This window comes from Papio anubis, chromosome X, assembly GCF_008728515.1.
Source record: "Papio anubis isolate 15944 chromosome X, Panubis1.0, whole genome shotgun sequence".
In the NCBI taxonomy this organism is placed as follows: Eukaryota; Metazoa; Chordata; class Mammalia; order Primates; family Cercopithecidae; genus Papio; species Papio anubis.
In genome coordinates, this window is record NC_044996.1 from 121,581,353 (window position 1) to 121,608,668 (window position 27,316).

At 44.0% G+C, this 27,316-nt stretch overlaps 1 protein-coding gene across 4 annotated transcripts in view; it reads left to right on the top strand.

Annotated features, from left to right (window-relative positions):
* Positions 1-8,563, top strand: part of APOO (apolipoprotein O) — a 71,876-nt gene extending 63,313 nt beyond the window's left edge. For 2 of the 4 annotated variants that reach the window (XM_003917507.3, XM_009197343.2), the window contains 2 exons: positions 2,555-2,619; positions 8,305-8,563. In XM_003917507.3, coding sequence (XP_003917556.1) covers positions 2,555-2,590 — 36 coding nt within the window. In that variant the 3' untranslated portion in view covers positions 2,591-2,619; positions 8,305-8,563. The remainder of the gene's footprint in view (positions 1-2,554; positions 2,620-8,304) is intronic. The other 2 variants (XM_009197342.2, XM_003917508.3) reach the window with 2 other exon arrangements.
* Positions 8,564-27,316: the final 18,753 nt, after the last annotated feature.

Consider the following 27,316-nt stretch of genomic DNA (forward strand, 5'->3'; position numbering starts at 1 on the left):
TCTCGGCTCACTGCAAGCTCCGTCTCCTGGGTTCAAGTGATTCTCCTGCCTCAGCCTCCCAAGTAGCTGGGATTACAGGCATGCGCCACCATGCCCTGCTAATTTTGTATTTTTAGTAGAGTTGGAGTTTCTCCCTGTTGTTCAGGCTAGTCTCGAACTTCCAACCTGAGGTGATCCGCCCACCTCGGCCTCCCAAAGTGCTGGGATTACAGGTGTGAGTCACTGCGCCCTGCCGAGAACCACCTTGTTTCTATGCCAGACCCAATTGTTGGACATGATTATCTCGCTGGCCCTCATAAGCCTTTTTTTCTCTCTTCTTGTTCTTCATTAATCTGGTGAGGGACCCAGACATTTCAGCAGGCTGCTGTACCTCAAAGGTTTGGCTGGCAATCAGCCTTCACATGGCAGGCATACTAATTAGAAATCAATGTTTTGATTTTTTTAAAGTTTTAATTTTGCTAACAGAAAGTGTTATTCGTGTTCATGAACGTGTTAAGAAAATAGAAACCCAAACTTTTTTACAGTCATCATATCTCTAAGTTCTACCCCATTCCATTTGTTTGTTTGTTTTGAGACAGGGTCCCACTCTGTTGCCCAAGCTGTAGTGCAGTGGTGCAGTTACAACTTGCTGCAGCCTCAACCTCCCTGGCTTAAATGATCCTCCCACCTCAGCCTCCTGAGTAGCTGGGACCACAAGCATGTGTCATCCCACCTGGCTAATTTTTGTATTTTTTTGTAGAGACAGGATTTCAGCACATTGCCCAGGCTGATCTTGAAGTCCTGGGCTCAAGTAATCCACTTGCCTCGGCCTCCTGAAGTGCTGGGATTACAGATGTGAGCCACTGCCCCGGCTTTCGATTTGTTTATGCAACAAATATTTGAATAGTATGTGCTAGGAGGCCCTAGGGATAGTGTGCCCTCATGAAGCTTACAGATTAATGAAAGACTCAAACATGAAAGAAATAATTACACAATCAGGAAGTACATGAGTGCTGTGAAAGGGAATAGAAGATTCTGCAAAATTGAAGGACAGGGTACAAAGAAAGCCTCGATGTAAAGGATGAATAACATTTAGCTAGGCAAAAAGTGGGATTGACTGGTCTTGGTCAAGGGGTATATTTTGCAAAGGTCTTGTCCCAATAGGGAGTGTGGCAATTTCGAGCAACAGCAAAAAGGCCTCTGGGGTGTCGGTGGGTGTGTGTTCACGTATGTGTATGTGTGTTCGCTTGTGTGCATGCATGTGAGGAGGCGGGGTGGGGAGTGGCTCTGGAGGAGAAGGGCACAGATTCTCAGTCCTGTAGCACTCCTGTTCAGAATGTCAAGTAGAGCTGAGAATTGTCTGTTGATCATTGGTCCACCAAGCAGTTCGTATGGACTCCATCATCAAGCAGATGTGGTGACCATATACTTTATCATCAAAACCAGGATATTCATTTTTTTAAAACTTTTTTTTTTTTTTTTAATGTTGCCCAAGCTGGTCTTGAACTCCTAGGCTCAATGGATCCTGCCACCCCGGCTTCCCAAAGTGCTGGGATTACAGGCTTGAGCCAACACACGCGGCAAACCAGGATACTCTTGAGAGTGAAAGGGGACACTATTAATTATGCTGGGACAATGGATATAAAACAGTACTTATAGACCAGTTCTCAGCCACTCCAGGGAGCCCCAAAGTTGCGTAGAAACCGTGCTCTGAAATGACAGGGTTAGTCACGTGCTCCTGCTTTCTCACCTTTTCCCCTTCCTTCAACCATGAATAACTATGAAAGAGGGGCACCGGGAGAAACTGCTCCAAGTCTATACAACAGAATCATAGCACTGTAGCCCACCCAGCTGCAGCCTCCTGTTTTTCACACTGCCATCTGATCTCTATTAATGTGTTTTGAGAATTAAAGCCTAAAAAACATATAGAAAAGAAAGTAAGGCCTTAAAAGTTTAGCACGTGAACTTTTCCCACTAGAAGCTTTTCTTACACTGCTTCTTATGGATTACATGACCTAATTATATGTTCCCGGATGGCCACTAGGCAGAATGGGTGTGGTCTAACTTCTTTCACAGTAAACATGTTTTGTGGATTGGCCCCTATAGTGGATAATGGTGAATAACGCATGGAGTAAATACCTACAGGAAGCCTTCCCGTAGGTGTAAAACCTTTATTTCAGGAAATAAAATAGGAAGATATATTGATTTTTTTAATAGAATCAACTGTTTGGCTGAATCTGCATAATGAGGATTAATGGCGCTTTATTTCCTGCTCTCTCTGCCCAAGTCATTCTACAGCAGGGCCCTCAGAGAGCCCTAGTAACTTCTTCAATTTACTGAGAGATGGATCACTTTGCAGTATAATAATATTTAATGGTCGGCAACTGCGAGAACGTGGGATCTCATTGTCCTCCTCAGCCTTTCTTCAACAACCCCCCAAGTCCTCAATAAAATAGTTTGACCCTGTCCCGCATAATAATTTTTAATGTTCATGTTCAGCCAAATACTCAGGACACTAAGGAGTTGCACTATTTCTTTTCAAACTGCATTCAAGCTCTTTCTTTTGTTTTAAAAGCCAGGAAATGTGAAGAATTCACCTGGAACTAAGTAGAAAACTCCTTGCTCTGCCATCTTAATCAGGTAAAGAACAAGAAATCTCTGTGATTGTTTTCAGCATTGTAGTGCCAGCTGAAATGAGTTGTGTTTAATTAATTTAATTTAATTGTAACAGTTTCAACTTGATGTGAAAACATAAGGGTCATATTTTCTTCCATCTTTAATTTCTGGGCTTAAATGCTGTGACTTATATATTTGTGTTTGTTCCACTGATATTACCTGGGTTTTTTAGACAAGCTAGAATCAGACAGTTGGGATTTGTCTACAAATGTATTTCAAACAATTGGAAAGTGTCATTATTCCTTAGGTTTATTTTTTTCAAACAACACTTTATTATAGTAAGTACACTTGTATTTATCTAATACTCAGTGTACACTGGAATGCATGACAGTTACACAGAGGCTCAAAACAGTAGTTATATTGTTTGTGTATATTTGAAAAATTGTATAATAGCACTTGTGATTTCCTGGTAATTAGAAGACTATAATTGAAATTGGAAACAACCTAGATATTCAACTATAGGAAAATGGCTTAATTATGGTATATCCATAAAGTGGAATATTATTATTCTGTTTCTACAGTATTTAATTGCATGGGAACATGTGCACAATTATTGTTAAATGAAAAAAAGGTAGTGTGATATGTTTATAGAGGGGAAGAAGCCAGGAGATACAACAGAAAGTGTATATCGTTCAGTGGTATGATGATTTTTATATTTTTTCTTCTTTATAACTTTCTGTATTTTAAAAATTTTCTGCAATGAATATGTGTTTTATAATCAGAAAATTTTTTGAAAATTGGTGTTACATTTATTGTAAATCATGGCCCCTACTTAAAATTTAGGAAAACCCTGAGTTTGAAGGCTTTTTTCTTCAAGCTTTCTTTATATTTTTGGAGACCCAAAGAGTCACATAAACCGAGAATTTGAAAGTGAACCCCCAGCCTCAAGCAGACTCCCCTGAAGCCCTGTATGTTCCTCCTTTTACACCAGCACTGATGGGAAACTCACCCCATGGGGCAGCCATCCTGGGACAATTCTGATTTTTTGGAAGCTGTTTCTTCTGCTAAGCAAAAATATGTCTCCTTAGTGGTCACAGAAAACAAATCCAGTTCCTCTTTCACTGCATAGCCGTTCATACAGTAACCCAAAATCAGTAGGTTCTCAGATACAAACTATTACCCGGGGAGTTGGTAAAAGGCAAAGGCCACCCCAGAATCAGTATCTCTGGTGAATGCATGGGAATGCATATCTGCCAGTTATGCATGGGATGTGCCATTAGAAGGATGACTAGAGGGTGAGCAGCCACAGAGTGACACATGTCCTCTAGGGACTTGACTTTTAATACGGTTATATTTCTCTCATTTTTTTAAATCCTTGTCAGCCAGAATGGTTATATTTCTGTACAGGGACAATGAAAAAGACATAGAATAAAGGGAAATTAGGTAAGTATCCATTTCAGTTTTCAAAGATACTCTTCACCAGAGTTCAGCTTGCTGTAATACACAACCTTGATTTCATTCTTTATTGTTTTTAGATCTTCATTGGAGGAGGTGTAGCTTTTAATTATAAAAGTGATTCGTGTTGGTTGTAAAAAATGTTTTTAGCTAACTATTTTAAAAGCTTGTCTTATCCTTTCTTTTCTTTCTTTTTTTTTTTTTTTGAGATGGAGTTTCACTCTTGTTGCCCAGGCTGGAGTGCAGTGGTGCAATCTCGCCCACTGCAGCCTCGGAGGCCTCCCAGGTTCTAGTGATTCTCCTGCCTCAGCCTCCCAAGTAGCTGGGATTACAGGCATGCGCCACCATGCCCAACTAATTTTGCATTTGTGGTAGAGACAGGGTTTTACCATATTGGTCAGGCTGGTCTCGAACTCCTGACCTCAGGTGATCCATCTGCCTCGGCCTCCCAAAGTGCTGGGATTACCGGTATGAGCCACCATGTCTGGCCACTTTATTCTTGTTTCCAGAGGTAATTTTTGTTAATAGTTTGGTGTATCATTCCAGACTTTTAAATATAGATAGATAGATAGATAGATAGATAGATAGATAGATAGATAGATAGGCAGGCCGGGTGCAGTGGCTCATACCTGTACTCCTAGCGCTTTGGGAGGCCGAGGTAGGTGATTACATGAGTCTGGCAGTTCAAGAACAGCCTGGGCAATATAGCGAAACCCTGTCTATACAGAAAAATTTAAAAATTAGCTGAGTGTGATGACAAACACCTGTAGTCCCAGTTACTTGGAGGCTGAGGTGGGAGGATCACCTGAGCCTGGGAGAAACAGGTTGCAGTGAGCCATGATCACTCCACTGCACTCCAGCCTGGGCAACAGAGTGACACCCTGTCTCAAAAACAAATATATATGTATTTATTTATATTTAAAATGTATAAATTAAATAAATTTATATATTTATAATATTTTCATGCATACATGCATGTTTTTGTTTTTTTGACAAAATGGGATCATATTCCTCATATTGTTCTGCAAGTTCACAGGAAACTTTCTTTTTACTGTTATTTATCTGGTGGGATGGGATCTTGCTGTGTTACCCAGGCTGGACTTCAACTCCTGGGTTTAAGTGATCCTCCCACTTCACCCTTCTGAGTAGCTGCACAGAAAACTTTCTGAAGGCATATAATTGTAATTTTATTATCATACATAAAGAAATTAGGCCGGGGCCAGGCGCGGTGGCTCACCACTGTGGTCCCAGCACTTTGGGAAGCTGAGGTGGGTGGATCATGAGGTCAGGAGTTTGAGACCACCTAGCCAATATGGTGAAACCCTGTCTCTACTAAAAATACAAAAATTAGCCAGGCATGGTGGTGTGCACCTGTAGTCCCAGCTACTCGGGAGGCTGAGGCAGGGGAATCGCTTGAACCCGGAAGGCAGAGGTTGCAGTGAGCCGAGATCACGCCACTGCACTGCAGCCTGGGTGACAGAGTGAGACTCCGTCTCAAAAAAAAAAAAGAAAAAAGAGAAATTAAGGCCAAGCATGGTGGCTTATACCTGTAGTTCAAATTACTCAGGAGGCTGCGGCAGGAGAATTGCTTGAACCTGGGAGGTAGAGCCAGTGAGCCAAGATCGTGCCACTGCACACTCCCAGCCTGGGCAACACAGAGAGACTCCGTCTAAAAAAAAAAAAGAAAGAAAGAAAGAAAGAAATTAGCACTAATTCCTTAACATCATTTAATATCCAGTCAATGTACACATTTTCCTGGTTGTTTCATGAATAACTTTTTACGGTTGGTTCGTTTGAACCAGGATCCAAATAAGATCTGCCTGTTGTGTTGGGTAGGTCTCTTAGAACTGTAAAAGTTTCTGCTCCCTCTCTGTTCCTTGCTATTTGTTTGTTGAAAAACCTGGCTTATTTGTCCTTTAGCATTTCCTGTGTTCTACAAGGATTGAGCTGGGAGGGGAAAAAAAGAATTTCTCATGTTCTGGCTGTGGCCGAATGTATCCATTTAGTATCATTCTGTTTATCTCTTGGTTCCTTTCTTCTCTATATTTCCCATAAACTTATAGTTGGATTTGAAGGCTTAATGAGACTTAGGTTCAATTTTTTTTTTTGCTAAGAATGCCATAGACAGTACTATGTTAAGCTATGTTGAATGAATGAATGAACTTGTTTTATATAACATATTGTGTAAATATTTCCCTGTCAGTACTTATAGATCTACCCATTCCTTCTCTAGTTGCTTAATGGTTTCCTAGTATGGACTACCATGATCTACTTAATCCTTATCAACATAGGTTGTTTCCAGTTTTTAGTTTTTAACAATGCAATAAATCTGTCAAATTCCTACCGAAGACAAAAACAGATTAATAAACTGAGATAGAAAAAATAAGCTAGTAGTTTACATGTTTAAGAATTTTTAGTTGTATATTAAAAAATCAAGTGAATAGTCACTGGCCTCTAAAATATTTAGAAATCTCTAATTGCACCAGGCACGGTGACTCACACCTGTAATTCCAGCACTTTGGGAGGCTGAGGCGGGCGGATCACCTCAGGTCAGGAGTTCGAGACCAGCCTGCCCCACCACATCTCTACTAAAAATACAAAAAATTAGCCAGACATGGTGGCACATGTCTATAATCCCAGCTACTCAGGAGACTGAGGCAGGAGAATTGCTTGAACCCGGGAGGTGGAGGTTGCGGTGAACCGAGATCGCACCACTGCACTCCAGCCTGGGCAACAAGAGCGAAACTCTGAATCTAAAAAAAAAAAAAAAAAAAAAAGAAATCTCTAATTGCTGAGTATATTCATTACAAATTATGGAAAAAAGCCAGATGTGGTGGCTCACGGCTGTAATCCCAGCACTTTGGGAAGCTGAGGCAGGCAGATCACTTGAGGTCAAGAGTTTGAGACCAGCCTGGCCAACATGGTAAACCCCTGTCTCTACCAAAAATATAAAAAATTAGCTGGGCGTGGTGGCGGGCACCTGTAATCCTAGCTACTCAGGAGGCTGAGGCAGGAGAATCGTTTGAACGCGGGAGGCAGAGGTTACAGTGAGCCAAGATCGCACCACTGCACTCCAGCTTGGGTGACAGAACAAGACTCCATCTCAAAAAAAAAAAAAAAAAAAATTATGAAAAAAGCAATCTGGAGAAGACTCGGTTTGTCTTTGACTTGTCTTTGAATATATGTGTATTTTATTCCAGAAAAGTATGATGAGGGTGATGTGAGGAAAATTACACATCAAACTGAGGGTGATGTAATCATGCTTTCCAGCAGATAGATGGAAATGTAGTTGTTTAATCTTCAGATGTGATGTGTACTGTGCCATTTAGACATTTATTTTTTATTTATTCACCCATCCATTTGGTTAATTACGCTCAGATACACAGCCAATTGAGGATCTGAATGTAGTATATGTACTATTGATGGAACACAAAATCTTTTTTTTTTTTTTTCTTGAGACAGAGTTTCGCTCTGTCGCCTAGGCTGGAGTGCAATGGCTCAATCTCAGTTCACTGTATCCTCTGCCTCCCAGGTTCAAGCAATTCTCCTGCCTCAGCCTTCCGAGTAGCTGGGATTACAGGCGCCCACCACCATGCCCGGCTAATTTTTTGTATTTTTAGTAGAGATGGGGTTTCACCATGTTAGCCAGGCTGGTCTCGAACTCTGGACCACAGATGATCCACCTGCCTCGGCCTCCTAAAGTGCTGGGAATTACACACGTGAGCCACCACAGTCGGCCTTCTTTCTGATTCTTAGTTTAACTATCTGTAAAATGGGAATAATTACAGTTTTCTCTGGCTCATGTTTCTTATGGTTATATAATGGTGATGTAAATATTGTCTATGGTTTCTCTATTTATTTATTTATTTATTTATTTATTTTGAGACAGAGTTTCATCCTTGTCGCCCAGGCTGTAGTGCAATGGCATGATCTCAGCTCATTACAGCCTCCATCTCCTGGGTTCAAGCAATTCTCCTGCCTCAGCCTCCTGAGTAGCTGGGATTACAGGACCTGCCACCATGCCGAGCTAATTTTTTTGTATTTTTAGTAGAGATGGGGTTTCACCACGTTGGCCAGGCTGATCTCGAACTTCTGACCTCAGGTGATCGACCCGCCTCAGCTTCCCAAAGTGCTGGGATTACAGGCATGGGCCACCGCGCCCAGCCTGGTTTCTCTATTTAAATCTGAAGAATTTTCATGATGCAAAATTTTTTCTGGCACAGTTTACTTATGTTTTTCTTTTCCTTCTTTTAGTTATAGGTAAACATTGGAAACTCCGTAGAATAAATCAGTATTTCTACAGAAAAATGGCAGAGAAGTCAGTATTGAATGTATTAAATTGGCTTTCTTCTTCAGGAAAAACTAGACCAGACCTCTGTTATCTTCTGTGATATCATCCTACAAGCAAACTAATCTGGAATCCCTTCACCTAGAGATAATGTACAAGCCTTAGAACTCCTCGTTCTCATGTTGCTATTTATGTACCTAATTAAAACCCAAGTTAAAAAAAACATCCGGTATCATTGAGTGACGGTCTAAGTGTATCTGGTGCCTGTGTATATGGTGTGTGTATGCATGGTTTGTGTGTGTGGTGCATGTTTGTGTGTGTGTGTGGTATGGATAGTGTATGTGAGTTAGAGCCAACAGGTAACTCTTCTTAGGGAAGTATCAGCTTGCAGCCTGCAGAGTCTGGGCCCCACAACACATAGTATAGAAGAGTAGCTCTGGAGTCCGAAAGATGCTTCAATAACCAGGACAAGGACCAAAACTTGTAATACAGTTTCCCTGACAATGATTAGAAGACATATAAAAGGAAACAGTAACAGTGACCCCTTATTGTGGCTGTCACCTCCTAGTTTGTACAGAACTTGCAATTCTTGAATGCCAGTGGGAGATTCAGAATGAAGAGGTCTCTGTCCTCTGCCAGTGGATGAATGGAGATGTGGTGTGTGTTTGGATTCTCTGTATGTGTATGGCTTGTATTTTCCTCCTCTGCGGCGCCTGAATGCACAGCTCATTGAACTCTGTAGTCCCACTGCAGGAGCCTCTTTTGACTTGTCAGCCAGCCAGTAAGGATGGCAGGGGAACAGAATGTCAAAGAGAATTTAGAATTTCCAGATTTCAATTAGATTTGGGAACTCTTAAATCTTCCTTGTATACTTGTATCATCAATTGAATTCCTAATCGTTGACCTTCCAGAACTGATAGCAGTCAGTAAGATAGCAATACACAGATGGACATGCACATATTCGTGTTATATATATTTAAGAGAGCCAAAATGGCAGGAACAGTGGCAGCATTGTTACCGGATTAATGAGCTGAAGCAAATTTGTCCCTAGAATGATCTCCATAGTCACCCAGAAGTCTTTTATTTCCTTTTAGGCCAAAGTACTTTTGTGTTATTGTACCAATCACCCAAATATATGAAAGCCATGCCTATATCTCATTATAAACATGCTATTGTTCCAGGCTTTCTCCATTTGGCTTGGCCTCCCATGTCACCTCTGGAAAGTAGCGATTCCTTGAGTTTCTTCCTTGCAATTGCCTGACCTAGAGAAGATTAAGAAGAAATGGCCTACACGTCAGCATGCTTAGGTCATTAATCAATAATTTGAGTGCCTCCTATCTAAGATATTACCTCCCATTTTTAGTTTTTTACTCAGTATTGAAACATTGCTTTAAAACATTTTAGGCCAGGTACAGTGGTATCTGTAATCACCTGCCTGTAATCACCCGAGGCGGGTGAATCACTTAAGGCCGGGAGTTTGAGACCAGCCTGGATAACATGGTGAAACCCTGTCTCTACTAAAAATACAAAAATTAGCCAGGCGTGGTGGTGCACGCCTGTAGTCCCAGCTACTCGAGTGTCTGTGGCAGAAAAATTGCCTGAACCCAGGAGGCAGAGTTTGCAGTGAGCCAAGATCAATCCACGCACTCCAGCCTAGGCAACAGAGTGAGACTGTCTCAAAAAAAGAAAGAAAGAAGGCCAGGTGCAATGGCTCACGCCTGTAACTTTGGGAGACCGAGGCAGGCGGGTTGCTTGAAGTCAGGAGTTCAAGACTAGCCTGGCCAACATAGTGAAACCCTGTCTCTACTAAAAATACAAAAACTTGCTGGGCATGATAGCGGGTGCCTGTAATCCCAGCTACTCAGGAGGCTGAGGCACAAGAATAGCTTGAACCCAGGAGGAGGAGGTTGCATTGAGCCAAGATCACACCACTGCACTCTAGCCTGGACCACAGAGCAAGACCCTGTCTCAAAAAAAAAAAAAAAAAAAAAATTCAAAATGCAGGCAAAATGCCTGTGCTCACAAATATAAATGAAAAAATGTGACTTGCTCGAGGTTAAATAGCAAATCAATGACAGGTAAAATTAGGTCATGCAGTGAATATTACTGATTTATATTAGTCTAAACATATAATTCAGAATCCTTTAATTCAGAAAAAGTAATAGATAGGGGTTATATTTTCCTCATCTTATCTCTTTCTTTTTTTCCACCTGGGCTGGAGTGCAGTGGCATGCACGGTCACAGCTGCTCCAACCTCAACCTCCCAGGCTCAAGCAGTTCTGCATTAGTCTGCCGAGTAGCTGGGACTATAGGTGTGCACCCCCTCACCCAGCTAATTTTTTTATTTTTTTATTTTTTTATTTTTTTTCGAAATGGAGTTCGCTCTGTTGCCCAGGCTGGAGTGCAGTGGCACGATCTCAGCTCACTGCACCCTCCGCCTCCCGGGTTCAAGCAGTTCTCCTCCCTCAGCCTCCTGAGTAGCTGGGATTACAGGTGCCTGCTACCACACCCGGCTAATTTCTGTATTTTTTAGTAGAGACGGGGTTTCACCACCTTGGCCAGGCTGGTCCCGAACTCCCACCTCGGCCTCCCAAAGTGCTGGGATTACAGGCGTGAGCCACTGCACCTGGCCTCCACCTTGTCTTAATGAATGCACTTTGCACTCATCATTTTGGAAAATCTTTTGTTTTGTTTTTTCTTTGAGGCAAGGTCTCACTTTCTTGCCCAGGCTGGAGTGGAGTGGCACGATCACAGCTCACTGCAGCCTTGACCTCCCTGGGTTCAGATGCTTCTCCCACCTTAACCTGCTGCGTAGCTGGGACCACAGGCACATGCCACCATGCCCCGCTAGTTTTTGTATTTTTTGTAGAGATAAAGATTGCCATGTTGCTCAGGCTGGTCTGGAATTCCTGAGCTCAGGTGATCCACCCACCTCAGCCTCCCAAAGTTCTGGGATTACAGGCGTGAGCCACCGTGCCCAGCCCAAGTTTCCACTTTTTAATTCAATGTACCAACCCAGTCTAATGCAGAAACCACTGTCAGGGGACTGGTAGTACATGTGTAGGACTAAACTCTCCTTATGGCTTGATTTTCATTTAAAGTAAGTATTGGAAATCATGTTTTCATTCACCAGTGGTTGAAAGAAACTTGCTTCAGGTTTTGGTTTCCACCCTGTAAACCTTCTGCTGTCTGATGTTTTGTTTCCCTTCTGATATGTTCAACTTTCAAGTCAGTACAGGTTGAGTATCCCTTATCCAAAATGCTTAGGACCAGAAATATTTTGGATTTTGGAATTTTTTTAGATTTTGGAATATTTGCGTATACATAATGAGATATCTTGGGGATGGGACCCAAGTCTAAAACCATGAAATTCATTTGTTTCATTTGCACCTTATACACTTAGGGTGAAGGTAGTTTTATAAAATATTTTTAATACTTTTGTGCATTAAAGTTTTGAGTGAGTGTGTGTGTGTGTGTGTACATATATATATATAGTTTTTGTTTTGTTTTTTAGACAGTCTCACTCTGTTGCCCAGGCTGGAGTAAAGTGGCATGCTCTTGGCTCACTGCAACCTCCACCTCCTAGGTTCAAGCAATTCTCGTGTCTCAGCTTCCCTAGTAGCTGGGATTAAAGGCATGTGCCACCACACCCGGCTAATTTTTTGTATTTTTAGTAGAGACAAAGTTTCAGTATATTCACTAGGCTGGTCTCAAACTCCTGGCCTCAAGTGATGGCCCGCCTCAGCCACCCAAAGTGCTGGAATTACAGGCGTGAGATACCGCGCCTGGTCAGTTTTCACTTTTTTTTTTTTTTTTTTTTGAGACAGAGTCTCGCTCTGTCACCCAGACTGGAGTGCAGTGGCACAATCTCGGCTCACTGCAAGCTCCGCCTCCCGGGTTCACGCCATTCTCCTGCCTCAGCCTCCCGAGTAGCTGGGACTACAGGCGCCCACCACCACGCGCCCACCACCACGCCCGGCTAGTTTTTTGTATTTTTAGTAGAGACGGGTTTCACTGTGTTAGCCAGGATGGTCTTGATCTCCTGACCTCGTGATCCACCCGTCTCGGCCTCCCAAAGTGCTGGGATTACAGGCGTGAGCCACTGTGCCCAGCCAGTTTTCACTATATTTTAACTGTTACCTGTCACGCAAGGTAAGATACGGAATTTTCCACTTGTGGCATCATGTCTGTGTTCAAAAAACTGGATTTCAGAGTGTTTTGGATTTCAGATTTTTGTAGCAGGATGCTCAACCTGTAATTAACCAACACATAACACTAACGGTATACAGTTAGGTCAAACTCCAGATGTGACCAAAGTTCAGGCTTAATTATGTTTATGAAATGATAGCCAAGGAAATGCCTGGGTGGAAGAAAAGTTTGTTTTTATAAGCAAGTGTTTCACATTTCATTCACTTAGCAGTGCAGAATAAGTCATCTGTATTTCACATGTAGGGGTCTTTATCTTAACTGACTGTAGAGTTTTGTTGCTGGACTTTAGCTGTGACTCTGGAAGACAGAAGAATAGCCAAGGAAGTAACTCTTTTTCCTGCCCACCTGCAACCTGTGAAATAGTCTTAAGACTCAGGCCAGGCGCAATGGCTCAAACCTGTAATCCCAGCGCTTAGGGAGGCCGAGGCAGGCGGATCACAAGGTTAGGAGTTCCAAATCAGCCTGGCCAATATGGTGAATCCCCGTCTCTACTAAAAATACAAAAATTAGGCGTGGTGGTTCGTGCCTGTACTCCCAGCTACTCGGGAGGCTGAGGTAGAAGAATCGCTTGAACCCGGGAGGTGGAGGTTGCAGTGAGCCGAGATCGTGCCACTGCACTCCAGCGTGGGCAACAGAGCAAGACTCCATCTCAAAAAAATATATATATATAGTCTTAAGACTCAGTATCCCTATAGTCAGTCTGTAAATTCTCTCCTCTCAGGTATGCCTGGTGAGACTTGCTGTTCAATGCTGATTTGTTGATAGGTGTAGAGAACACATAGAAGAACAAGGGAAAGGCAAAGAAGGAGAAAAAACAGAATTCAAAGACTGCTCTCCACACTCAAAAGTCATAGTGAGCCCTTCAAATGCTTAGATGACATAATACTGGGATTTTGTTAGGAGGAACCCCCAATTTGTGTATGGTCACAGGGTGATTTTAAATGTTTTGTTTACTACAGAAAAAGCATCAGCTTTTTAATATCAGCTATTTAATTTATCTCCCATATCCCTTCTAAATTATGAGAGAATGGCCTCCAGGTAATGGTATGTGTGAATACATACCTAACTCACTCCTGAAACCCCAGGAAGACAGGAAGAAAGGGATTTTTATGTAGCATTCGCATGTAAGAAAAGGATGGCGGAGGAGTTCTGGGCAATGTAGAGGGAGACTCTATCACTAAAAGAAAGAAAAAAGGATGGAGAGAGGGAGACAATGGGACTTGTTTTTCACAACAGACTCAGCAGAATTGTTTGAAACTCTGTACCCATGTAACATTGACACAAATAAAAATAATGAAAATATTTAGAAGCGGATTCTACAAAAGGCAAGGAAGTTAGTATTAAAACGCTGTATTTGGCCAGGTGCGGTGGTTCAAGCCTGTAATCCCAGCACTTTGGGAGGCCTAGGCAGGCGGATCTCGCAGTCAGGAGTTCAACATGGCGAAAACTCATTTCTACTAAAAAATAGAAAAATTAGCTGGGCTAATTTGTGGTGGGTGCCTGTAATCCCAGCTACTCAGGAGGCTGAGGCAGGAGAACTGCTTGAACCTGGGAAGCGGAGGTTGCAGCGAGCTGAGATCGTGCCACTGCACTTCAGCCTGGGCCACAGAGTGAGACTGTCTCAAAAAAAAAAAAAAAAAAAATATATATATATATAGTATTTATTTTGTAAACTTTGATTCTGTGTGTCCACTGGGACCCTTCCTGTAGTGAAAGCATATGATAGATTTCTCCCCATTTAAAAAAAAAATTAGAAGGTTATAGGTGTCTTTGTGTCTGTGGCACTTTGTCAAAGCTCTGATTCAGCCAGTTGCAGTGGCTCATGCCTGTAATCCTAGCACTTTGGGAGGCCAAGATGGGAAGATTGCTTGAGCCCAGCAGTTTGAGACCAGCCTGGGCAACACAGTGAGACCCCCATCTCTATAAAAAATTAAAAATTAGCCGGGCTTAGTGACATGCGCCTATAGTACCAGCTACTCAGGAGGGTCACTTGAGCCCAGAAGATCGAGTCTGCAGTGAGTCATGATTGTGCCACTGCACTCCAGCCTGGGCGACAGTGAGACCCTGTCTCCAAGGGGAAGAAAAAAATGCCAGGCGTGGTGGCTCGTGCCTGTAATTCTAGCACTTTGGGAGGCTGAGATGAGTGGATCGCTTGAGCCAGGAGTTCAAGACAACTCCTGGGCAACATGGTGAAACTCTGTCTCTACAACAAATACAAAAATTAGCCAGTTGTGCTGATGTGTTCCTGTATTCCCAGCTACTCAGAAGGCGGAAGTGGGAGGATCACTTGAGCCCCAGAGGTCAAGGCTGTAGTGAGCTGTGATTGCACCACTGCACTCCAGCCTGGGTGACAATGAGACCCTGTCTCAAAAAAAGAAAAAAAAAAGCTCTGATTCATTTTCTGAATCTTTTGTCAGGAATACAACCCTCAGTTCCAACATTGCTCAAGAGGGAAGCTGTAGCCTGTTGGTGGACCTGTTTCCCTGGATTGGAAGTTGTGTCATTTTATGAAGAAAAGCAGAGAGCACTTAGTATATTGTTCCCCTTGCAGGTGCTCTTCAGAACTGGAAGCATCGTGCTCCTGGGAGCCTTCCCTACTTCATACACCCCACTTGTCTCCTGTTTGTACCTCCTCTCCTTTCCATACTTCCTCTCTATCTTACCAAGCAAACATGGTATTGTTTTCCATTCCTCATGTTGTGTTACTGGCTCTTTGTGGTCCTGCTGACCTAAAGATGTTTGACTTACTTCTAACAGTCTTCTTTGTGTGATTGCTGTTTTCCCCTTGGGACAGGTTCTGTTCTTGTTACTCATTTATGTGCAGAATGGGAGATGTAGGAAAAGCTTGTACCCTTTCAAACCCTTTTAAACTTACTTGTACTTCTGTTGAATTCACCATCACTGGTCCCTTTCTGAAGAACTGACTTTCCAGACATGAAAACCTTTTCTCTCTGAACTCCTAGATCACATTCTAGGTTTCTTATGGCTTCATGCATGTTCTACCCCTTTTTGTTCATACCTGATTTCCCCTAGTAGGCTATAATCTTTCTGAAGCCGAGACAAGTGTCCTTCTTAGTGTTCCCACAGTGCTGACCTAATGCAGTGATATATACATTGTGAATGTGTGAATTCTTGAAAGTTCAAAATTGCATTAATTCTGTTTCTTTTTTTTTTTTTTTGAGACGGAGTCTCGCTCTGCCGCCCAGGCTGGAGTGCAGTGGCGGGATCTCAGCTCACTGCAAGCTCCGCCTCCCGGGTTCACGCCATTCTCCGGCCTCAGCCTCCCGAGTAGCTGGGACTACAGGCGCCCGCCACCTCGCCCGGCTAGTTTTTTGTATTTCTTAATAGAGACGGGGTTTCACTGTGTTAGCCAGGGTGGATCTCGATCTCCTGACCTCGTGATCCGCCCGTCTCGGCCTCCCAAAGTGCTGGGATTACAGGCTTGAGCCACCGCGCCCGGCCCATTAATTCTGTTTCAATCAAAACCTCTATAGGATATGCATAGGTATTTGATTTGTTTGTCCTCACCCTCAGAGTACATGTCCCTGTTTCTAACTTCCAAATATAAAAAAGAGGAACTCTCTAAAGGCCTTCAGTCTCTATGACTTCTCCCCCTTAGATTTATTAAGCGCCCACTGAATGCCTGGTCTAGATACTCTGTTATGATGGGCAGGTAGAGAAATACCTTTTACAATTCTGATTCAAAGACAAAGCAAGTACATGAGACAATCAGAGTAGTTACAGGCAGCATTATCATAATGTACAATCTGTGGTAGATACTGATTTTGTATTTTGGTCTTGTGCAAAGAAGCACCCAAGGATGTTTGTCCAAAACATGAATGTTGCCAGGAGAGGTGGCTCATATCTGTAATCTTAATACTTTGGGAGGCCAAGACAGGAGGATCGCTTGAGCCTAGGAGTTTGAGACCAGCCTGGGCAACATAGTGAGACCCCTAACTCTACAAAACAAATTTCAAAATTAGCCAATTGGCCAGGCGCAGGGGCTCATGCCTGTAATCCCAGCACTTTGGGAGGCCAACGCTGGCAAATCACTTGAGGTCAGGAGTTCGAGACCAGCCTGGCCAACATGGTGAAACCCTGTCTCTACTAAAAATACAAAAAATTAGCTGGGCGTGGTGGTGGGTGCCTGTAATCCTAGCTATTCAGGTGGCTGAGGCAAGAAATCACTTGAACCTGGGAGGCAGAGGTTGCAGTGAGCCAAGATCACGCCACTGCACTCCAGCCTGGACGGCTGGAGTGAGACTTTGTCTTAAAAAAAAAAAAAAAAAAAAAAAAATGGCCGTGGCCAAGTGATGGCTCACGCTTGTAATCCCAGCACTTTTGGGAGGCTGAGGTGGCAGGATCAAGGCCAGGAGTTTGAGACCAGCCTGACCAACATGGTGAAACCCCATCTGTACTAAAATACAGTGGCCCGGCTGGGCATGGTGGCACTCCACCTGTGATCCCAGCTACTCAGGAGGCTAAGGCAGAAGAATCGCTTGAACCTGGGAGGTGGAGGTTGCAGTGAGCTGAAATCGTGCCACTGCACTCCAGTCTGGGCAACAGAGTGAGACTCCATCTCAAAAAAAAAAAAAATTAATCCAGGTGTGGTGGTGCACGCCTGTTGTCTCAGCTACTAGAGAGTCTGAGATGGAAGGATCACTTCAGCCTGGGAAGTTGAGGCTTCAGTGAGCCAAGATTGTGCCACTGCATTCCAACCTGGGTGACAGAGCACGACCCTGTCTCAAAAAAAAAAAAAAAAAGTAAACAATGTGCCTAGGGAGTAATTTTAAATGTTTGTGTACATTAACTCTTTTAGGTAAGGAAGAAAAGTAATCAGAGGAGACAAGCCCGGTAAAACAGGGCTTTGGATGGATGATTTTACTGAGTTAGAGTTTAGCCCATGCTCTCCTTGTGTGATCACTGTTTTTCGCTTGGAACACCTTCTGTCCCTAGCAAGTTTAGCAAGTGTTAGCCCAGGGTTGGGCTTTTGAGCAACGCTTGATGTATCCCTCTAGCTCATTAATGCTATTGTATATGGAAAAAGTTAATGTCTTATTACTTTCACATATAAATAGGAATTTTATTTATTTATTTATTTATTTTGAGATGTGGAGTCTGTCAAAATACTAGGCTGCAGGGAGCGCTTCACTGCAACCTTCCTCGGCCCCAGGTTCAGCAGTTCTCCTGCCTCAGCCTGAGGCAGTTGATTACAGGCAACCATCACCAGCTAATTTTTGTATTTTTAGTAGAGACAGGGTTTCACTGTTGGCCAGGCCAGTCTTGAACTCCCGACCTCAGTTGATCTGCCTGCCTCAGCCTCCCAAAGTGCTGGGATTACAGGTGTGAGCCACCACGCCCGGCCATGAATAAGAATTTGAACATCTGGCTAAGAGTAGTGCCAGTTGAGATCCTGTGTGTCCTGCTTTAACTAATAGATATGTTTAATATAGAATCTATCATTTTCATCGGCCAGGTGCAGTGGCTCACACCTGTAATCCCAGCACTTTGGGAGGCTGAGACAGGTGGATCACCTGAGGTCAGGAGTTTGAGACCAGCCTGACCAACATGGTGAAACCCCATCTCTACTAAAAATACAAAATTAGCTGGGTGTGGTGGCACATGCTTATAATCCCAGCTACTTGGGAGTCTGCAGCAGGAGAATCACTTGAACCCGGAAGGGGAGGTTGCAGTGAGCCGAGATCACGCCATTGCACTCCAGCCTGGGCAACAAGAGCGAAACTCCATCTCAAAAAAAAAAAAAAATCATTTTCATAAGTTATGTCACTGTCCTTTAATTAGCTCCTTAGCAGCTTAAACATTCCATTAGACAATATTTACTACAGTAATATACTTACTTATTTTTTAAATTCATAGATAGGAATAAACTTCAGCTGACTGAAATAATTACAAATTCAGAATATTAATAAACATCAAGTTTGAGTGTTTCTTTAAGTAAACATAAAACTCAAGCTTGCATGAATGATATGACCTCTACATAGAAGAGAGTTACCATAGCAAGCCCAAGTCTGCTGGCTTCAAAAAGGCCTGCTCACAGGGTTGGCCTTTTGGAAACTGGGCTTCCCAAAAGTTCCCTACGCTCGTTAAGTCTAGGGCACCAAGCCCCGCTGTATCAGGTCACAGAGATTGCGCAAACGATGTAAGTTATGGCAAATGCCATAACTTCCTTCTGTGAATCTGGTGAATTTTGGCCATTGCTAGGCAGAAGATGCCTACATGACCAGCCTCCAGTAAAACCCTTTGGTGCCAGCCGGGCGAGGTGGCTCATGCCTGTAGTCCCAGCACTTTGGGAGGCCGAGGCGGGCGGATCACTTGAGGCCGGGAGTTTGAGACCAGCCTGACCAACATGGTGAAACCCCCATCTCTACTAAAAACACAAAAATTAGCCGGCGGTGGTGGCGCATGCCTGCAGTATCAGCTACTCAGGAGGCCAAGGAAGGAGAATCGCCTGAGTCCAGGAGTTTGAGGCTGCAGTGAGCCGTGATCATGCCACTGCACTTCAGCCTGGGTGACAGAGCGAGATTCTGTCTAAAAACAAAACAAAAAAAGGCTTTGGTGGTGAATCTCTAATAGGCTTCCCTGGGCAGAAGCACTGCACACGTGTGGCTTCAGTTTTGCTGCTGGAGAAGGAGCGTGCTCAACGTGTGCCCTCCCGGGTTGGGAGGGAGACAGCATGGGAAGCCTGTGTGTGGATTTCTCCAGACTCTGCTGTGTCTTTTTCCCTTGCTGGTCCTGTCATGAATCCTTTGTTAGGATAAAGCTAAGGCATGAGAACTTGTATGCTGAGTCCTTTGAGTCATTTTAAGCAAATCTTGAGGACCCACCCCCCAAAACAGCATGTTAAGATGGTGTTTGTTTTATGTCATGCCATCTTGCCACCAGCTTTAGAAGAAAAACATAAATAAAAGGACTATTATATTTACATTAAATATTTCCAGGTCACAAGACATTAAAAAAACTGTTTTTATTCATCTTCTTCAAGCAAAGAGAAAGTAGTTTTTGAAAGCCACAGAAAACTCTAAGCTCCCTTGTTTAGACCAAATTAGTGATTGGGTTTTTTTCCTGATTCTCACAGTAGAGTCTTTCTTCCTTTCCTCACGCTATGGAGGCAAGCGGTTTGGGCTGGTTCATAAGTAAATAGGTCATAAACTGCACTCCATTCAAAAGTGACGTCTTTATGAAAGCATTTATTTGTCCTACAGAAAGAGCACTGGCTCATTTCAAATATTGTTCTCAGCCTAGATCAGAATGCTAAAGAGCACACATTGCACATTTTGTTTTAAACACAATAGTTTAATTGTTTGTTTCTTAGTGGTGCCATAAATATTTCCCTGGGAAAGCACTACCAAATAGGTAAGACTTTTAGAAGTCTGTGTGGAATCATACACCTAAATGTCATAACTAAATCTGTTAGACTTTCAGAAGACAGCACAGGAATAAATCTTGGAAAAGGAGTAAATCGTGACCTTGGGTTAGGCAGTGGTTTTTTAGATACAACACCAAAAGCATGGGTGACAAAACAGATAAATTGAACTACCTCAAAATTTAGAAACTTTTGTGCTATAAATGATACCATCAAGAAAATAAAAAGACACTTGGGTATGGTGGCTCGTGCCTGTAATTCCAGCACTTTGGGAGGCCAAGGCAGGTGGATCACTTGAGCCCAGGAGTTTGAAATCACCCTGGGCAACTTAGCAAGACCCTGTCTCTACCAAAAAAATATCAAAATTAGCCAGGCGTGGTAGCACCTCCAGCTACTCAGGAGGCTGATGGAGGATTGCTTGAGCCCAGGAGGTTGAGGCTGCAGTGGGCCATGAGTCTGGGTGACAATGAAACCCTGTCTTTAAAAAAAAAAGCTGAATGCAGTGGCTCACACCTGTAATCCCAGCACTTTGGGAGGCCGAGGTGGGAGGATTTCTTGAGCCCAGGAGTTTGAGAACCACCTGGGCAACACAGCAAGACCTAATTTCTATTAAAGTAATAAAGAAAAAAACCCATGGAATATAGGAAAATATTTATACATATATCCGATAAGAGGCTCGCACATACAGAATATTTAAATAACTTTTACAACTCAACAGTAAGAAAACAACCCAATTAAAACTGAGCAGAGGGCCAGGTGCAGTGGCTCAAGCTGTAATCCCAGCACTTTGGGAGGCTGAGGCGGGTGGATCATCTGAGGTCACGAGTTCAAGACCAGCCTGGCCAACATGGTAAAACCCCGTCTCTACTAAAAATACAAAAATTGGCCAGGTGTGATGGTTCATGCCTATAATCCCAGCACTTTGGGAGGCCAAGGCAGGTGGATCATTTGAGGTCAGGAGTTCAAGACCAGCCTGACCAACATGGTGAAACCCTGTTCTACAAAAAATGTAAAAATTAGCCAAGTGTGGTTGAAGGCACCTGTAATTCAAGTTACTGGGGAGGCTGAGGCAGGAGAATCCCTGGGAGGTGAAGGTTTTAGTGAGCTGAGATCGTGCCACTGTACTCCAGCCTGGGCAACAGAGTGAGACTCTCTCTCAAAAAATAAAACTCAGCAGAGGATTTGAACAGACTTTTTTTTTTTTTGAGATAGAATCTTGCTCTGTCGCCAGGCTGGAGTGCAGTGGCACGATCTCAGCTCACTGCAACCTCTGCCTCTCAGGTTTAAGCAGTTCTGCCTCAGCCTCCTGAGTAGCTGGGACTACAAGCCCACGCTGCCATGCCTGGCTAATTTTTTGTATTTTAGTAGAGACGGGGTTTCACCATGTTGCCCAGGCTGGTTGCGAACTCCTGAGCTCAGGCAATCCACCCATCTTGGCCTCCCAAAGTGCTGGGATTACAGACGTGAGCCATCCCGCCCAGCCTGAACAGACATTTTTAAAAAGAAGATATACAGCCAAGCGTGGTGGCTCACGCCTGTAATCCCAGCACTTTGGGAGGCCAAGGCGGACGGATCACGAGGTCAGGAGATCGAGACCATCCTGGCTAACACGGTGAAACCTGTCTCTACTAAAAATACAAAAAATTAGCCAGGCATGGTGGCGGGCGCCTGTAGTCCCAGCTACTTGGGAGGCTGAGGCAGGAGAATGGCGTGAACCCGGGAGGCGGAGCTTGCAGTGAGCCAAGATCATGCCACTGGACTCCAGCCTGGGCGACAGAGCAAGACTCTATCTCAAAAAAAAAAAAAAAAAGATATACAAATGGCCAATAAACCCATGAAAAGCTGTTCAGCATCATTAGTCATCAGGGAAATGTGCATGAAAACCACAAGGTGCCATTTCATACCCACTAGGATAAAAAAGGTAAGAACAAGTGTTGACAAGGGTGTGGAGAAAACAGTCTGGCAATTCTGCAAAATGCTAAACCTGTGACCCAGCATTTCTTTTATACTGCAGTATATACCCAAGAGAAATGAAAACACATGTCCACACAAAAGCTTTTACACAGACGGCCATAGCAGTATTATTTATCATAGTCACAACAGAAACAAATGTCCATCAACTGATAAATGTATAAACAAAATGTATTTCCATACAATGGAATATTATTCAGCCATAAAAAAGAATGAAGTACTGGTCAAGTGTGGTGTCTCACGCCTGTACCCAACACTTTGGGAGTTGAGACGGGAGGATCGCTTGAGGCCAGGAGTTCAAAACCAGCCTGGGCAACATAGTGAGACCTCATCCATACAAAATTACGATTAACTGGATGTGGTAACACATGCCTGTAGTCCTAGCCAGTCAGGAAGTTGAAACAGTAGGATCACTTGAACCTAGGAGTTCAAGGTTACAGTGAGCTGTGATTGCCCTCCAGCTTGGGTGACAGAGCAACACCCTGTCTCAAAAAAAATACTGATGCATGCCACATCAATGACACTTGAAAACATTATGCTAAAATGAAAGAAGCCCATCACAAAAGAACCCATAGTATATGATTCTATTTATTTGGAATGTCCGGAATAGACAAGTACAAAGAGACAGAAAGTAGATTCATAGTTGCTTAAGACTCCAAGGATTGGGGGAAGGCAGAGCATATCAATCAGGGTTCAACTAGAGAAAACAGAACACATAGGAGATGTATTTTGAGAGGTTTATTGCAAGGAGTTGGCTTAGCCGACTGTGGGGACTGGCCAGGCAAGTCTGAAATCCATAGGGCCGGTAAACAGAAAGGGCAGCTGGAGTTTTCAGGCATAAGTGGGAGCTGCGGTCCACAGATGGAATTTCTTCTTCAGGTAAACCTCAGTTCAGCTCGTAAGGTTTCACCTGATTGAATCAGGCCCACTTAGAAGTCAACTGATTATGGATTTTTTTTTTTTTTTTTTTTTTTTTTGAGACAGAGCCTCACCTGTAGTTGGAACTACAGGTGCGTGCCACCACACCTGGCTAATTTTTGTATTTTATTATTATTATTTTTTTGAGATGGAGGCTCCCTCTGTCACCCAGGCTGGGGTGCAGTGGTGCGATGTTGGCTCACTGCAACCTCCGCCTCCCAGGTTCAAGTGATTCTTCTGTCTCAGCCTCCTGAGTAGCTGAGATTACAGGCATGTGCCAGGACGCCTGGCTAATTTTCGTATTTTAGTAGAGACAGGGTTTCACCATATTGACTAGGCTGGTGTCGAACTCCTGACCTCAAATGATCCACCTGCCTCAGCGTCCCAAAGTGCTGGGAATACAGGAGTGAGCCACAGCGCCCGGCCTCATTATGGACTTTTATCACATCTACAGGATAACCTTCACTGAAGCTCCTAGATTCGTATTTGATCACCTGGGGACTGCAGTCAAGTTGACACGTAAACTGGCATGGAAGGGTGGGAAGTGACTTCTAATGGTGTTTCTCTTTGGAGTGAGGTTGCGCAATTCTGTACTGAAAATTATTGAATTGTATACTTTAAATGGGTGAATTATGATATGTGAATTATATCTCAATAAAGATGGTTTTTGCTTTTGTTTTTGTTTTTGTTTGAGACGGAGTCTTGCTCTGTCGCCAGGCTGGAGTGCAGTGGCGTGATCTCAGCTCACTGCAACCTCCGCCTCCTGGGTTCAAGCGATTCTCCTGCCTCAGCCTCCCGAGTAGCTGGGACTACAGGTGTGCGCCACCATGCCTGGTGTATTTTTAGTAGAGACGGGTTTTCACCATGTTGGCCAGGATGGTCTCGATCTCTTGACCTCGTGATCCGCCTGCCTCGGCCTCCCAAAGTGTTGGGATTACAGGTGTGAGCCACCGTGCCCAGCCAAAGATGTTTTTTAAAACTGCGTATTTGCACTCCCCTGTTCATAGCAGTACTATTCACAGTTGCAATGAGGTGGAAGCAACCCAAATGTCCATCGGCAGATAAATGGATAAACACGTGATATGTGCATACAGCGGAATGTTATTTGGTCTTAAAAAGGAAGGAAATCTTGTCACATGCTACAATATGGATGAGCAGGGAGGACTTGTTGCTAAGTGAAATTAAGCCACTCACAAGACAAATTATGAGGGGGGACGTGGTGGCAAAACTCCATCTCAAAAAAAAAAAAAAAAGCTAAGATGGTAAATTTTGTTTTTTATGATAATAAAATAATGAAAAAAAGACTGTCCTGCGTTGCCCGAGCAGCACCCCTGTTATCTGAACTCTGCCCCAACACCCTTTTCTATGCCATATAGTGTTGCATATAGTCTCTAAATGAGAACATCCTCAAGGTATAATCAAAATATACTGAGAGAGTTCAGGTGGCACTGGTTCAATTGTTTATCTCTTCATGGCTTATTTAATTTCATTACCTATTTCTAGGAAACCAATGATGGAGATAATGAATTGACAGGATATAAATTTGAGTTACAGTTGTTTGGATTTATTTTTTCCAGTAACTAAGGCAGCTGCTAAAAGCAACTAAAAATCTGGTCTTGGTGGGGCGCAGTGGCTCACGCCTGTAATCCCAGCACTTTGGGAGGCCGAGGCAGGTGGATCACCTGAGATCAGCAGTTGGAGACCAGCCTGGCCAACATGGTGAAACCCCATCTCTACTAAAATTATAAAAAGATTAGCCGGGCATGCTGGTGCGTGCCTGTAGTTCCAGCTATTCGGGAGGCTGAGGCAGGAGAATTGCTTGAACCCGGGAGGCGGACGGTTGCAGTGAGCAGAGATCGTGCCACTGCACTGCAGCCTGGGCAACAGAACAAGATTGTGTCTCAAAAAAAAAAAATCTGGTCTCAAATGATAGAAAAGTGACTGCCTGGCCCTTCTCTGAGTTCCCTGGGCAGCAAGGAGTCCTCTTCAGGGAAGCAATACATAGCCCAGACTCACCCACGGTACCTACTTGACTGTGTGCTCTGATGTATTCGGAGACTGTCTGGCCTCAGTCTCAGACTGTGAGTGGGGAAGACGAGCAGCCCACAGTTGAGGTCTTGAACCAGGAAGTATTCACCCCCAGTTGGCCAGTCACACTTCCTGGTTTATTACCCCTCTCCACTCTGAGCATCAGTTGCTACTTTGCCACAGTTGACAGATTCACCTAGCAGGCATGGCGGTGGGAGTTGGTGAGGCCAGGCAGGCTGGGGCCTTCTTCCTTCCTTACACTTGCTAGTTTCTCCTGCCGGGAATGCCCTTGCCTTAGCCCAGTGGTTCTCAGCCAGGCCATTGTGTCCCCTAGGCATTTTGGGTTGTGTCACCTTAGGAGGGGCATGCTACTGGCATCTTGTGGGTAGAGGCCAGAGATGCTGCTGAGCGTCTTGCAGTGCACTGGACTGCTCCCACAGCTTTGCGAGCCTAGCTCTTTGTCATCCAGGTCTGACCTAAATTGACCTTTGTTTTGGTGTGTCCTGACCAACCAGCAGAAGGTAGTTTTGTTTTCCTTGTTGCACTATCACTCTATTATATTTTATTTGTTAGTCTTTTATCTACCCCATCTCCCCGCTACCTGCCCACACACAAAATATACTAATGAGCAGGGTCGGGCACAGTGGCTCACTCCTGTAATCCCAGCATTTTGGGAGGCCGAGGTGGGTGGGTCACATGAGGTCAGGAGTTCAAGACCAGCATGGCCAACATGGTGAAATCCCGTCTCTACTAAAAATACAAAAATTAGCTGGGTGTGGTGGTGCACATCTGTAATCCCAGCTACTCGGGAGGCTGAGGAAGGAGAATCACTTGAACCCGGGAGGCGGAGGTTGTAGTGAGCTGAGATCGTGCCATTGCACTCCAGCCTGGGTGACAGAGCGAGACAACGTTTCAAAAAAAAAAAAAAAAAAAAAAAAAAAGAAGAAGAAGAAGAAGAAGAAGAAGAAGAAAAAAACACGCTAATGAGCAATATAAATTCCAAACGTCTACAAAGATTAAGAGACCTGGTTCCTCCTCACTGCTGTATCCCCAGCTTTTTGCACAGGGCATGGGACCCAGTGAGAGGCAATCAGTATTTGTTTCATCAATGAATGAAAGGGATTTAACTTGCTGTAGCAACTCACCTCACCCCTAACCCCAGGGCAGCCCAGCTCCCTGTTCCTTTCAGTCAGGAGGCCTCTGGCTCCTTCCTGCCTTCTCAGCTCCTACCTGCTGTTGAAGCAGTGAAACTCCCTGGGGGAAGCAGACCTGCAGGGCTGAGGGAAGTCTCTGGAGCATTACAATCCTGAGGAGTCGGGGAGAGGAAGGGCTCATGGGAAATAAATAAGGTAAATGGGGAAGGGTGGGGGTGGCGAGAGTCCGTGTATGGGAAAGAAAGGAACTAACTTGTATTGAGCATCCTCCTAGATTCAGGACATAATAATTTCATTTAATCCTGTTAATCTGGGATGAAGACACTAAAGTCTGGCACAATTAAGTACCGTATCTAAGGCCACATGCCAGGAAGTGGCAGAGTTGAGACTTAAATCAAGGGCTGTGTGATTCCAAAGTCCTTGGGGTAAGGGGTGAGGCAAATTGCTACAGCAACTTGAATCCCTTGCTCCAAGGAGCCATGTCGTGAAATCCTTTGGAGAAGCCAGATAAGATGGGTCCTGTCCTCAAAAAGAGTTTCTAATCTGGGTTGTGAGACAGGCAGACACACAAGTTAGATATTAAAGTTGTAGTCGGTATGACCTCTTGACCAGCTTAAGGTACCAGTGTCACTTTGCTGTAATGAAATTAATTGGTCAAACACAGACATACCCAAATTAGTAGGCAGTCCAGTTTCACATTCTGTCTCTCTCCCTCTCCTTCTCTCTCTCTGGCTCCCTCTCTTCCGCCCGAGGGGTTTACTAGGTCTGAATGGCTCAGCCCTAAACCAAAGACACCATGTGGTCATTACCACCTGATCATCTACTGAATATTAGTAATTGCAAGGACTTGAGTGGTGGCCAGTCTTTTACACTCCTATAGCTGATTTGTACCCATGGACAAAGCCATTATCCCAGAGGGAGTCCCAATATACGCCCAGGTGGTTTCAGCCTGAGGCGTATACCACCAAACCTGCTGTGACTAAAAGTGACCACAGCAATATTTCTAGTTCCACATGTTCTTGTAGAACCTTGCCATTCCTCCCACCGAAAGGTAGAGTCTAATTTTCCTCCCTTTGAATATGGGCTGACTTGGCCGGGCGCAGTGGCTCACGCCTGTCATCCTAATACTCTGGGAAACTGAGACGAGTGGATCACCTGAGGTCAGGAGTTCGAGACCAGCCTGGCCAACATGGCAAAAACCCATTTCTACTAAAAATACAAAAGTTAGCCAGGTGTGGTGGCATGCGCCTGTAATCCCAGCTACTCAGGAGGCTGAAGCACGAGAACTGCTTGAACCCAGGAGGTGAAGGTTGT